Here is a 14,582-nt window from a genome sequence, read left to right as displayed (position 1 = left end):
GTGTGTGGGGGAATGTACTGTGGGGACATCATACTGTGTGTGGGGGAATGTACTGTGGGGACATCATACTGTGTGTGGGGGAATGTACTGTGAGGACATCATACTGTGTGTGGGGAATGTACTGTGGGGACATCATACTGTGTGTGGGGGGAATGTACTATGAAGACATCATACTGTGTGTGGGGAATGTACTGTGGGGACATCATACTGTGTGTGGGGGAATGTACTGTGGGGACATCATACTGTGTGGTGGAATGTACTGTGGAGCATCATACTGTGTGTGGGGGAATGTACTGTGGGGACATCATACTGTGTGGGGGAATGTACTGTGGGGCATCATACTGTGTGTGGGGAATGTACTGTGGGGACATCATACTGTGTGTGGGGGAATGTACTGTGGGGACATCATACTGTGTGTGGGGGAATGTACTATGAGAATATCATACTGTGTGTGGGGAATGTACTGTGGGGACATCATACTGTGTGTGGGGAATGTACTGTGGGGACATCATACTGTGTGTGGGGGAATGTACTGTGAGGACATCATACTGTGTGTGGAGGAATGTACTGTGGGGACATCATACTGTGTGTGGGGAATGTACTGTGGGGACATCATACTGTGTGGGGGGAATGTACTGTGGGGACATCATACTGTGTGTGGGGAATGTACTGTGGGGACATCATTCTGTGTGTGGGGAATGTACTGTGGGGACATCATTCTGTGTGTGGGGAATGTACTGTGGGGACATCATTCTGTGTGTGGGGAATGTACTGTGGGGACATCATACTGTGTGGGGAGGGAATGTACTGTGAGGACATCATGCTGTGTGTGGGGAATGTACTGTGGGGACATCGTACTGTGGGGACATCATACTGTGTGTGAGGAGGAATGTACTGTGGGGACATCATACTGTGTGGGGAGGGAATGTACTGTGAGGACATCATACTGTGTGGGGAGGGAATGTACTGTGAGGACATCATACTGTGTGGGGAGGGAATGTACTATGGGGACATCATACTGTGTGTGGGGGAATGTACTGTGGGGACATCATACTGTGTGTGGGGAATGTACTGTGGGGACATCATACTGTGTGTGGGGAGAATGTACTATGAGAATATCATACTGTGTGTGGGAAGTATACTGTGGGGACATCATACTGTGTGTGGGGAATGTACTGTGGGGACATCATACTGTGTGTGGGGGAATGTACTGTGAGGACATCATACTGTGTGTGGGGAATGTACTGTGGGGACATCGTACTGTGGGGACATCATACTGTGTGTGGGGAATGTACTGTGGGGACATCATACTGTGTGTGTGGGGAATGTACTGTCGGGACATTATACTGTGTGTGGAGAATGTACTGTGGGGACATCATACTGTGTGTGGGGAATGTACTGTGGGGACATCATACTGTGTGTGGGGGAATGTACTGTGGGGACATCATACTGTGTGTGTGGGGAATGTACTGTCAGGACATTATACTGTGTGTGGAGAATGTACTGTGGGGACATCATACTGTGTGTGGGGAATGTACTGTGGGGACATCATACTGTGTGTGGGGAATGTACTGTGGGGACATCATACTGTGTGTGGGGAATGTACTGTGGGGACATCATACTGTGTGTGGGGGGAATGTACTGTGAGGACATCATACTGTGTGTGGGGAATGTACTGTGGGGACATCATACTGTGTGTGGGGAATGTACTGTGGGGACATCATACTGTGTGTGGGGAATGTACTGTGGGGACATCATACTGTGTGTGGGGAATGTACTGTGGGGACATCATACTGTGTGTGGGGAATGTACTGTGAGGACATCATACTGTGTGGGGAGGGAATGTACTATGGGGACATCATACTGTGTGTGGGGGAATGTACTGTGGGGACATCATACTGTGTATGGGAAATGTACTGTGGGGACATCATACTGTGTGTGGGGAATGTACTGTGGGGACATCATACTGTGTGTGGGGGAATGTACTGTGAGGACATCATACTGTGTGTGGGGAATGTACTGTGGGGACATCGTACTCTGGGGACATCATACTGTGTGTGGGGAATGTACTGTGGGGACATCATACTGTGTGTGTGGGGAATGTACTGTCGGGACATTATACTGTGTGTGGAGAATGTACTGTGGGGACATCATACTGTGTGTGGGGAATGTACTGTGGGGACATCATACTGTGTGTGGGGGAATGTACTGTGGGGACATCATACTGTGTGTGTGGGGAATGTACTGTCGGGACATTATACGGTGTGTGGAGAATGTACTGTGGGGACATCATACTGTGTGTGGGGAATGTACTGTGGGGACATCATACTGTGTGTGGGGAATGTACTATGGGGACATCATACTGTGTGTGGGGGAATGTACTGTGGGAACATCATACTGTGTGTGGGGAATGTACTGTGGGGACATCATACTGTGTGTGGGGGAATGTACTGTGGGGACATCATACTGTGTGTGGGGAATGTACTGTGGGAACATCATACTGTGTGTGGGGAATGTACTATGGGGACATCATACTGTGTGTGGGGAATGTACTGTGGGGACATCATACTGTGTGTGGGGAATGTACTGTGGGGACATCATACTGTGTGTGGGGGAATGTACTGTGGGGACATCATACTGTGTGTGGGGGAATGTACTGTGGGGACATCATACTGTGTGTGGGGAATGTACTGTGGGGACATCATTCTGTGTGTGGGGAATGTACTGTGGGGACATCATACTGTGTGTGGGGAATGTACTGTGGGGACATCATACTGTGTGTGGGGAATGTACTGTGGGGACATCATACTGTGTGTGGGGGAATGTACTGTGGGGACATCATTCTGTGTGTGGGGAATGTACTGTGGGGACATCATTCTGTGTGTGGGGAATGTACTGTGGGGACATTATACTGTGTGTGGGGGGAATAATGTGGGGCTTTATACTCTGTTGGGGGATGTACTGTGTGGACATCACATTGTGCGGGGGGAATGTCCTGTGGGGACATAATATGGTGTATGGGGGAATATACTATGTTGACATTATAATTTTGTGTAGGGTATTGTACAGTTGGGACATCAAACTGTGCGTGGGGGAATGTATTTCAGGGGATACATACTGTGAGGGGCCATGAAAGTGATACTGTACTGTGTGGGAACTCTGTTGGGATTCTCTAGGAGAATCTTTCTTTGTGCGAATGACGCACCCCTGGGCCTGTGTCGCGCAGCGTTGCGCACGCGGGAGCTTACCCGGAGCCGGATCTGTTGAGGGTTGTAGTCTCGTGGCGGTGACCCGGTCCGTGCCCAGGGAGTCAGACTAAGTGGCGCTGTATCAGCGGTAGATGTAGGACGACTACGCCACCCGTTGAATGCAGCTATGGAGCTGCCGCTGCAGGGCAGACCGCTGAGGCCGGTGGTAGGATAGTGCAGCGTAGATGGTATAACCCCCAACGGGAGGGGTATGGCCTCAGGGCAGCCGACGTGGATGATGGGGGTAGCAGGAATCACTCAGAGACGCTGCGGTGTGATTCAGGGTCTTTACTGGTGACAAAGATAGACCCTCCCGGAGTACTGGCTAGCGATCGGGGCCTGGTCAGTCCTTGAGCAGATGGGATCTCCCCTGGCCAGGCGGAGTTGTAGGCCTCCCAAACTGACTGTACTCTTCTGGCTACCTTGCTAGAGGCGGGTATAAGTAGCCCACGTCCCTGAGTGTACCGTGTGGTGCTCACCCGTATGGCCGGTGACTCAGGGCCTTCTAGTAGCTTCCGCTCCATGACGGCGGTGCTGGTCCCATGCGTGTGACCGTGCCTTCGGGTTTCTTGGCCAGAGGACCTGAAATCCCCTGCCTGACGGATTCTGCTGCTGGGTAGGAGTTAGTCCCCACAGCCTCGGACTCCGGGTCCGGTAAGAAATCTTCTCAGTCAGGGCGAGCTCTGCAGCTGCCAGCCCCTGACTCCTTGTAACACTGCTCCCACAGAGCTCCTGTTGTTTCTTCCTATGCTGCTTCTTTTCTCTACTTCTGGCATGGCCCAGGAGCTGGGCCCAGCCGGAGCCACAGCTCCCTGTCAGCCCTCCTGGCTGCACTCTCCCTCTGAACTCTCTAACCCTGCCTCAGCCCCAGGTTTATATAGGGGAAGTTCTTCCCCTCCCAGGACTGGGCAGGAGGTGTGGCATGCATAAGATCCCTGACCAAGAGACCTCCCACCTGCTGTCAGACATAATATTGCTATTATTGTGGAGACCAGACCCCTGGGTTGCCACATTCCCCCCTAGTGAAATTTAGTACTCCGGGACTAAACATATTTTACAAAAACATAACAGGGTATAACAACAACAATAAAATACAATAAGGAAACACATAAAGATGGTCACAGTGTGTCCGCAACCGGGTGCAGTCTTTGAAGAAAACAAAGGTGTCCATTTCACCAAAACAGGGAGACGTAACCAGGTAGGGGTCTGTCCTGCCCCGAGTCCTTAACAGTCTTTAGTCCATTCCTAGGTTACGCTCCAACCATGTACAAGGATTCCCGGTAAATCCACCAAGGACTCCTAAAAATAACTAGAAACACATAATTATTTACAGGATATGGCCGCTCTCAGTCCTCGGCCAGGTAGAGGGAAAGAACGACCGCTCTCAGTCCTCGGTCAGTGGGGATAAGGAATGGCTGCTCACAGTCCTCAGCCTGGTTTAAGATAGGGGCACATGGGGAACAATTCACTAATCCCAACGGGGACCATATTTTAATTAGCAGCAGTCCTTGTACCCTTACGGGTAACTATTTACAGCTCTTTATTCACGCTACTTCCCTTCAGTAGCTATGTCCTCTTTGTGCTCCCTCCTGAGGGTAGTCCTCAGACCCGTCCGGGTCCTCTTGGCTTTCCTCGTATTGGTAGTACTGCAGCTCCTCCTCGGTTAGCTGGGTCTTCCTCTGGCCGGTGGGGTCCTCCTTGGTCGACGCCACGGGATGTCCTCCGGTCCGGATGCCAGCTGGATCTTCCCTGGAGTAGAAACCTGTAAAGACTGCACAGTTCGGGTTAGCGCAGCAACGCTTTTAGCTAGCTCTTGGACCTGATGGTGCAGGTCTGGAGCCGGGTCATTGCTCAAAGCCTGCGCATCAGCTCCCACAGGCCCTGCCGACAAGGGCGCCGCCTCCTGGTGGTAAGTGGTAGTGGGGCGTCTGTGGGTCACAACGCCACCTGGTGCCGGTTCTCGGAGCACCCGGATGGCTCTGTCCTTGAACTGTGCAAATCCCAGATGAGGGTCCTGTAAGGCCATTGCCTGCAACTGGGTTCGGTGGGCATTGCAATATAAACCCTCTATAAATTGTTCAGTCAACAGCCTGTCCTCGTCTCCCACGCCGTCAGGGTCGGTCTGCTTAATGGCTCTCAGGGCTTCTTGTAGGTTTAATGCATAGTCCCTTATACTCTCATGTGCCCGCTGTTTGCACCCGTAGAATCTGAGCTTGATCTCGGCTGAGGTGCGGGTATCAAAGGTGTCCCTCAGCCGGGCCAGTATCCCTGCGACAGTCCTCCCCCCAGGTGGCCAGGACTTTACCTCCCTTTGGGCTGCCCCGGTTAATTGGGCCACCAGGATGCTCACTTTTTGCTCCTCTGTGAGGGGGTACACCTGGAAGAGGCTATCCAGCTTTTCTCTAAAGTCATGCAGGGTATGTGACTCCCCTGAGTACTGGGGTAGCCAGGCTGCCCCCGGGATATAGGGCATGGTGAAAGGCATGACCGCAACAGCGGTGGCGCTGGCGGGGGTTGAAGCGGTGAAGCTCTCCTCCGTATCCGATATCCTTCTCCCCCCTAGTGGACCATGGCCTACCTTGCGATGATCCTCTTCCGTAGGCCGCGGCTCCGCAGTGGATCGTCAGGGTTGAGGACCTTCCGTCGCGCTCCTGTGACGTCGGCGTCTGCTGGGCTCCTTCCAGGACCTTACGCAACGTCCGGAGGTGAGGCGGGGCTTCAGTTCTCGCGCGCTTTCGGAGTCCACGCCCCTCTTCTTCCCGCGCGGCGTCCTCAAGATGGCGTCCAATGGCGGGAAGAAGGCCGAAGATGGCGCCGGATGGCGGGAAAACTCCACCGATGGCGGGAAGGAAGCGGAAGATGGCGCCGGATGGCGGGAATCTTCACCACAGGTAAGTTTGAACAGTCTTTTTCAGGCACGCAGTACCCGGTGGTTGCAGGCACGAAATCCTGCCGACTACGCCAAAAGTTGACGCACCCCTGGGCCTGTGTCGCGCAGCGTTGCGCACGCGGGAGCTTACCCGGAGCCGGATCTGTTGAGGGTTGTAGTCTCGTGGCGGTGACCCGGTCCGTGCCCAGGGAGTCAGACTAAGTGGCGCTGTATCAGCGGTAGATGTAGGACGACTACGCCACCCGTTGAATGCAGCTATGGAGCTGCCGCTGCAGGGCAGACCGCTGAGGCCGGTGGTAGGATAGTGCAGCGTAGATGGTATAACCCCCAACGGGAGGGGTATGGCCTCAGGGCAGTCGACGTGGATGATGGGGGTAGCAGGAATCACTCAGAGACGATGCGGTGTGATTCAGGGTCTTTACTGGTGACAAAGATAGACCCTCCCGGAGTACTGGCTAGCGATCGGGGCCTGGTCAGTCCTTGAGCAGATGGGATCTCACCTGGCCAGGCGGAGTTGTAGGCCTCCCAAACTGACTGTACTCTTCTGGCTACCTTGCTAGAGGCGGGTATAAGTAGCCCACGTCCCTGAGTGTACCGTGTGGTGCTCACCCGTATGGCCGGTGACTTGGGGCCTTCTAGTAGCTTCCGCTCCATGACGGTGGTGCTGGTCCCATGCGTGTGACCGTGCCTTCGGGTTTCTTGGCCAGAGGACCTGAAATCCCCTGCCTGACGGATTCTGCTGCTGGGTAGGAGTTAGTCCCCACAGCCTCGGACTCCGGGTCCGGTAAGAAATCTTCTCAGTCAGGGCGAGCTCTGCAGCTGCCAGCCCCTGACTCCTTGTAACACTGCTCCCACAGAGCTCCTGTTGTTTCTTCCTATGCTGCTTCTTTTCTCTACTTCTGGCATGGCCCAGGAGCTGGGCCCAGCCGGAGCCACAGCTCCCTGTCAGCCCTCCTGGCTGCACTCTCCCTCTGAACTCTCTAACCCTGCCTCAGCCCCAGGTTTATATAGGGGAAGTTCTTCCCCTCCCAGGACTGGGCAGGAGGTGTGGCATGCATAGGATCCCTGACCAAGAGACCTCCCACCTGCTCTCAGACATAATATTGCTATTATTGTGGAGACCAGACCCCTGGGGTGCCACACGAACATATAAATGACTTTGTAAGTTTAGGTGAGTGTCTTAGCATAAAATAAAAATTGGTGCAGCGCATTATGTCTCTCTCCTCCCAATTTTCAAACTTGGGGCATTATATAATATGACATAGTTACAATGTGAACCATATTTCATTATCAATTGTATTTTTTTTATATTTTTCATATTTTTGACAGTCAGGTAAATTAAATGGAAACCAAAGGAGAAGTGAGTAGTGTCCTAGGGTGCATGGGTTCAATGACGGGTGTTTCTATCTATCTCCGTACCATCCACAGCGGAAACAGCGTCACAGTGTTACATACGTAATAGATAATAGATATGAGCCTCTCACAGCCCTGCTACTTTAATTAAAGGGATTGTACAAGATTAGGAAAACATCCATACTTTCCTCCAAAAACAACACCACCCTTGGGTTGATTCTAGTATTGCAGCTTATCCCTATTACCGTAAATGTGGATCTGCTGCACTACCGGATGCAAACTGTAGATGGGGGGGGGCACTATTTTTTAGTAAAAGTTTCAATTTCTTTCTGATACTAAGTACTGGAGCATGGATATTTGAGCTGCACAGGTTCCTTATGCTTTTATTTCTGGAAAAGTTGCAGATGATTATTTTTCTTTAATCTCATTAGTGCAGATTAATAATAACTATAATCCTGGCTGCTGCCATAAACCAGGGAAATGGGGCTCATTTGGAGAATATCTAATTCTATCATTTCTTAGTCATATCTGATCCTGGGAAAGCTGGGTGACGACCAATATGTGCAGCATACTACCATTGCACAGTGGTTGTCAGACAGTTTTCCTGAATCCCAGCAAATAGAAAAGCATCAAGCTCTCCTGCATCACTGCATAACTTGCCATTCAGGACCCTGGAAGAGCTGGGTGGTGACTGCCCTGCAGCAGTAATGGCTCATACAGGTGACCTCACTAGTATATACTGTCATGGATGTACGGACTTCACCTCCGCCGACAACCATTGCAGGCATTTTAATGATCCCACAAATGAAAACAGAAATGTAGATTTATTATGAGGTTTAACCACAAACTAAACGAGCGGCAGAATCAGAGCGGACGGCCAAACCACTAATGTTACCGGGAACGTTCACATCCAGGTGTAGCAGAGCTGGCTTTGTCATTTATTGCTAAAGTTGTACTTTGTGATAATTGTGGGTTTCCTTGCAGTTCTATTGAAACCCACAGACAAGATATTATGAAACTATGGGGGGTCCTGCCACATAATCTGAGCTTTAGGCTATCTGACTCATTCAGCTCTGCTACATCTGTTTATATGCAATGTATTTATTTGCTGCCCTGTAGCTGTACATTGCTTTGCTACAATGAAATGAGTTAAATGTTGCAGTCCTATGTAAATCTATTGATAAGACATTGGGGCATTAGGAGTTATGCCAAGTAAGAAATACAGGGCAAGTAGAATTCTAATACTGAGCTCTGCTACATCTGACAAACTCTTCTACACCCAGAAATATCATCAGAATTGTATCAACCCTGTTATATCTGACATTCAACTCTACTGCAGTTGACAAATCAAAATCTGCTACATCTCCCTTATTCAGAACTGCTACATCTGACAAACTCAAATCTGCTACATTTGACAAACTGAAATTTGCTACATCTGTGACTAACTCAAATCTACTACGTGTGACATACTGAAATATGAAATATGCTACATCTGACGAACTCAAATTTGCTACATCTGTCGTATTCAGATCTGCTACATCTGACAAACTCAAAACAAAGAACATGTCTGACAAACGAAATCATCGACATATGACAACCTCAATTCTTGTATATCTAGCAAGCATACTGTAACTCAGCTAGATCTGATAATGTCTGCTTTCCTGTATCTGACAAACTCAAGATGTAGTAGAGTAGATCTGAGTTTGTTATATGTTCCCTAACTGACAAACATCTGAAAACAAAAGCAGCTCGGCTATAATGATTCTGGCAAACTAAGTTTAGCTACAACTGAAAGTCTCAACTCTGCTACATCTGAAAAACTCAGTTGTGATACAATTAATAAGCTCAAATACTGCTGCATCTAAAAAACCCACCCTGCTATAGCTGACAAACTCGACTCAGGCTAGAATCAATAAGCTGAATCACAGGATTTTTGAAAAACTCAGTCTGGCAATATCTGACAAACTCGACTCTACTACAACTGGTTCAATCCGACTTTCTATAACTGATAAACTCATCCCTGTTAGTGCTAACATACATGTCACAGCTATATCTGCCAAAGTCGGCTCTGCTATGTCTGCCAAAGTCGGCTCTGCTATGTCTGACAAAGTCAGCTCTGCTACATCAACAACCACATCTTATAAAAATCTAACATACGGATCTGTTCTGCATTTGACAATTTTATGTCTCAGCTCTGTTACATCTATGAGAATGACAAATTCGGCTCTGCTACATATACATATCAACAGCGCAAACTCTAAGCGATAATCCCTGAACACGGAGCCATAAATCAGCAGCCGCTTCAGTTTATTTGTTCTTACCAAGTTTGCATAACTTTCATTTCATTGGAACACGATTGCCGGATGGCACAAAAACATGACAACGACAAATGACCGGAGATGAGGCTGAGACGTTTCCGAAAATATAATGTAATAAAGAAGTTGTGTCTGATAATGGACACAGAAGACTGAAATAATGGACAGCGGCCGAGCGCAGAGCGGAGTATGTCAGCGGTCAGCGGTCTGTGTATATGGCTAGTAATGATCTGGAACAAGCAATCTAAGGGCTCGTGCACACCACCGTGTTCTCGGACAACACTCGGACTAACGTTATTCAATGGGGCAGTGCAGATGGCCGATCTATTTCACTAACGGAATCTGTGTGCGAAAAAAATGTCAGCGTGAGAAATTTTCCATCGGATGAGACTCCACCATTCAAATCTATGGATGCAAGAAAAAAATTGGATGCCGTACGGATCCACGGTCTAGCATCCGATATCTATGGATACATTGTAACCTAGAAACTGCAAAGGATCAATATCTGCCGAGTAACAAAACAGATTGTACACGAATGACGAGCGAGGAAGAATCATCCCACTACTCTGGATCTAACGCTGACGATTCTTTATACGTGTAAATGTCAGATAGATAGATGATATGTAGATAATAGATAGATAATAGATAGATAGATAATATATAATAGATGATAGATAATAGATGATAGATAATAAATAACATAAATAGATAATAGATAGATGATAGATAGATAATAGATAGATAGATGATAGATAGATGATAGATGATAGATAGATGATAGATAATAGATAGATGATAGATAGATAATAGATAGATAGATGATAGATAGATGATAGATAGATGATAGATGATAGATAGATGATAGATAGATAATAGATATATAATTGATAATAGATAGATGATAGATGATAGATATATGATAGATAATACATAGATTATAGATAATAGATAGATAGATAGATAATAGCACTGTGGGGAGGATGTACCATAGTAAAGCTTTTATGGTTTTCTGATATCAAACAGTTATATAATTTCACACACAACATTTTTTTAACAAAACATTGAAACTTTTCTTTATTTACCAATATATACGACTCGTTTACTGTATATTGTTTTTTTCTAACTGTTTGGACGACTGTTGACTTTTGAGTTCTGAAAACCAACAAAACTTTTGATGAGAAAAAAAATTGCAACTTTTTTAGGCTTTTGCGCCGCTCTCCGCACTTTTTCACATGTGGGGGGTGTTTAGCTATGCAAAATATGTTTTTAGCTAGATTTATGAAATCCGCCTTTTTAAAAAAAAAAAAAAAAGTCACGAAAAAAAAAGTTCCTAAACTCCTCCAGTCAAGAGAAAATGGATATCTCTGACATCACGCGACACTATGATAAATTAGGAGCAAATAACAGCAGCGACGCAGCCACAAGCAGTCCTATGTAAATCCACAAATAGCACACGCCACCAAGCCTTGCACCAAATAAGAGACTCAGCGCTGCTTACATTTACCTAAAATAAGAACCTATAGAAAATGTACAATATGTGTTTTGGATTTCAAGAAATATTGAAAATCTGATTTCGTCCATCCTGTGCGGCGCCATAGTTGACAGGGTATCAATGTTTAACCCCTTCATTGCCAGCCCCCCAGAGATCTCAGGTACGCAAGATGGCACATGTCCTGAGGGGGGGTGAATATATTTGCATACAACTTACTTGCAGGATAAGTAACAAGATTGCGGATTTCATTGTCAGAAAAGTCCCGAGGAGGCTGCGGGGTGGAGATGCGGTGCCCATAGGCTGCCCGGGCTCCTCAAGTATCAGAAATAATAGCGCTCCTGTCAGGTGCTGTCACCGGGGGCTGACGACTTTTGGCTGCCGCTCAGTCCCTTGGAGTTGTTCCTTCTATCCGGCAGCCCACAAACTCACGCAGGTTCTCCCTCTATGTGGAGTCAGGGAGGGACTTGGAGGCTGAGCACACACGGCCGGCACTGATACATAATACTCAGTATTGTTTGCACAATGTAACAGTGTGCGCTACGAATGGCAACAGTGTGTGTCACTGCGGCTCGTATCCAGGCACACGCACGAGTGGCAATATCCTAATATATTACTATTGATGTAAGAGGAGGATTTATACTTGCATAGAGGTATACGTACCTATAGAGAGGGGATCCCTATAACATGGACCAGTATGGCTGGCCGTGGAACGCGCACCGCACCGGTGTACTCATCCCCAAAGTATTCAGATCCCTTGACATTTTTCACTCTTTGTTTCATTGCAGCCATTTGGTAAATTCTAAAAAGTTCATTTTTTTTTCTCATTAATGTACACTCTGCACCTGATCTTCACTGAAAAAAAAACAGAAATGTAGAAATTTTTGCAAATTTATTAAAAAAGAAAAACTGAAATATCATATGGTCATAAGTATTCAGACCCTTTGCTCAGACACTCATATTTAAGTCACATGCTGTCCATTTCCTTGTGATCCTCCTTGAGATGGTTCTACTCCTTCATTGGAGTCCAGCTGTGTTTAATTAAACTGATAGGACTTGATTTGGAAAGGCACACACCTGTCTATATAAGACCTCACAGCTCACAGTGCATGTCAGACCAAATGAGAATCATGAGCTCAAAGGAACTGCCCAAGGAGCTCAGAGACAGAATTGTGGCAAGGCACAGATCTGGCCAAGGTTACAAAAGAATTTCTGCATTACTCAAGGTTCCTAAGAGTACAGTGACCTCCATAATCTTTAAATGGAAAAAGTATGGGACCACCAGAAATCTTCCTAGACCTGGCCGTCCAGCCAAACTGAGCAATCGTAGGAGAAGAATCATGGAAATGCTGTAGATATAGTATATCTTGACTTCAGCAAAGCATTTGACAAAGTATCTCACACCATCCTTATTGAAAAAATGACCAAATATGCAATGGACCAGGCAACTGTTAGGTGGATTCATAACTGGCTTAGTGATCGGACTCAAAGAGTGGTCGTAAATGGCTTCACATCCAGCTGGATGAATGTCTCAAGTGAGGTACCACAGGGCTCTGTCCTGGAACCTGTATTGTTCAACATCTTTATCAATGATTTAGATGAAGGAATTGAGGGTAAACTGATTACATTTGCTGATGACACAAAGCTAGGAGGGATAGCTAATACTAGAGAAGAGAGAGAGAGGATTCAAAAAGACATAAATAAACTGGAGCAGTGGGCAGCAACCAACAGAATGGTTTTTAACAGGGAAAAATGCAAAGTACTACATCTGGGCAATAAAAATGAAAAAAGCATATACAGAATGGGAGGAATAGAGCTGAGCAACAGTACATGTGAAAAAGACTTAGGTATACTAATAGATCATAGACTGAACATGAGTCAACAGTGTGATGCAGCAGCAAAAAAGGCAAATACAATTCTGGGATGTATTAACAGAAGCATACAGTCTAGATCACGTGAAGTCATTATCGGTCTTTACTCCTCTTTGGTCAGACCTCATCTGAAATACTGCGTCCAGTTTTCGGCACCACATTTTAAAAAAAGACATCGACAAACTGGAGCAAGTTCAGAGAAGAGCGACCAGAATGGTGACTGGTCTGCAAACCATGTCCTATGAGGAACGGTTACAGGATTTGGGAATGTTTAGCTTGCAAAAAAGAAGACTGAGAGGAGACTTAATAGCTGTCTACAAATATCTCAAGGGCTGTCACATTGTAGAAGGATCTTCTTTATTCTCATTTGCACAAGGAAAGACTAGAAGCAATGGGATGAAACTGAATGGGTGGAGACACAGATTAGATATTAGAAAAAACTTTTTGACAGTGAGGTGATCAATGAGTGGAACAGGCTGCCACGAGAGGTGGTGAGTTCTCCTTCAATGTACGTCTTCAAACAGAGGCTGGACAGACATCTGTCTGAGATGATTTAGTGAATCCTGCTTTGAGCAGGGGGTTGGACCAGATGACCCAGGAGGTCCCTTCCAACTCTACCATTCTATGATTCTATGATTCTATGAAGAGCCTTGGTGAGAAAGGTAAAGAAGAACCCCAAGATCACTGTGGCTGAGTTCCAGAGATGCAGTAGGGAGAAGGGAGAAAGTTCCACAAAGTCAACTATCACTGCAGCGCTCCACCAGTCGGGCCTTTATGGCAGAGTGGCCCGACGGAAGCCTCCCCTCAGTGCAAGACATATGAAAGCCTGCATAGAGTTTGCTCAAAAACCCATGAAGGACTCCTAGACTATGAGAAATAATTCTATCTTCGTCTCATCAGACCAGAGAATCTTATCACCAAAAAGTTCTAAGTGGTATGTGTGGAGAAAACCAGGCACTGCTCATCACCTGCCCAATACAATCCCAACAGTGAAACATGGTGGTGGCAGCATCATGCTATGGGGGTATTTTTCAACTGCGGGGACAGGACGACTGGTTGCACTTGAAGGAAACATGAATGTGGCCAAGTACAGAGATATCCTGGATGAAAACCTCTTCCAGAGTGCTCTGGACCTCAAACTTGGCCGAAGGTTCACCTTCCAACAAGACAATGACCCTAAGCACACAGCTAAAATAACAAAGGAGTGGCTTCAGAACAACTCTGTGACCATTCTTGACTGGCCCAGCCAGAGCCCTGATCTAAACCCAATTGAGCATCTCTGAAGAGACCTGAAAATGGCTGTCCACCAACGTTCACCATCCAACCTGACGGAACTGGAGAGGATCTGCAAGGAAGAATGGCCGAGAATCCCCAAATCCAGGTGAATCCATCCATCATTCCGAAGAAGACTCATGG

General features: G+C 47.1%; 1 protein-coding gene across 1 annotated transcript in view; it reads right to left on the bottom strand.

Annotated features, from left to right (window-relative positions):
• The window catches only part of CRHR2 (corticotropin releasing hormone receptor 2), a 544,351-nt gene extending 532,637 nt beyond the window's left edge, over positions 1–11,714 (bottom strand). The window contains exon 1 of the mRNA XM_073677250.1: positions 11,515–11,714. Coding sequence (XP_073533351.1) covers positions 11,515–11,595 — 81 coding nt within the window. The 5' untranslated portion in view covers positions 11,596–11,714. The remainder of the gene's footprint in view (positions 1–11,514) is intronic.
• Positions 11,715–14,582: the final 2,868 nt, after the last annotated feature.

The sequence above is a fragment of the Phyllobates terribilis genome, unplaced genomic scaffold, assembly GCF_046119375.1.
Source record: "Phyllobates terribilis strain yellow unplaced genomic scaffold, ASM4611937v1 Scaffold_4__5_contigs__length_816908805, whole genome shotgun sequence".
In the NCBI taxonomy this organism is placed as follows: domain Eukaryota; kingdom Metazoa; phylum Chordata; class Amphibia; order Anura; family Dendrobatidae; genus Phyllobates; species Phyllobates terribilis.
This window is presented reverse-complemented; position numbering and strand designations above follow the sequence as displayed.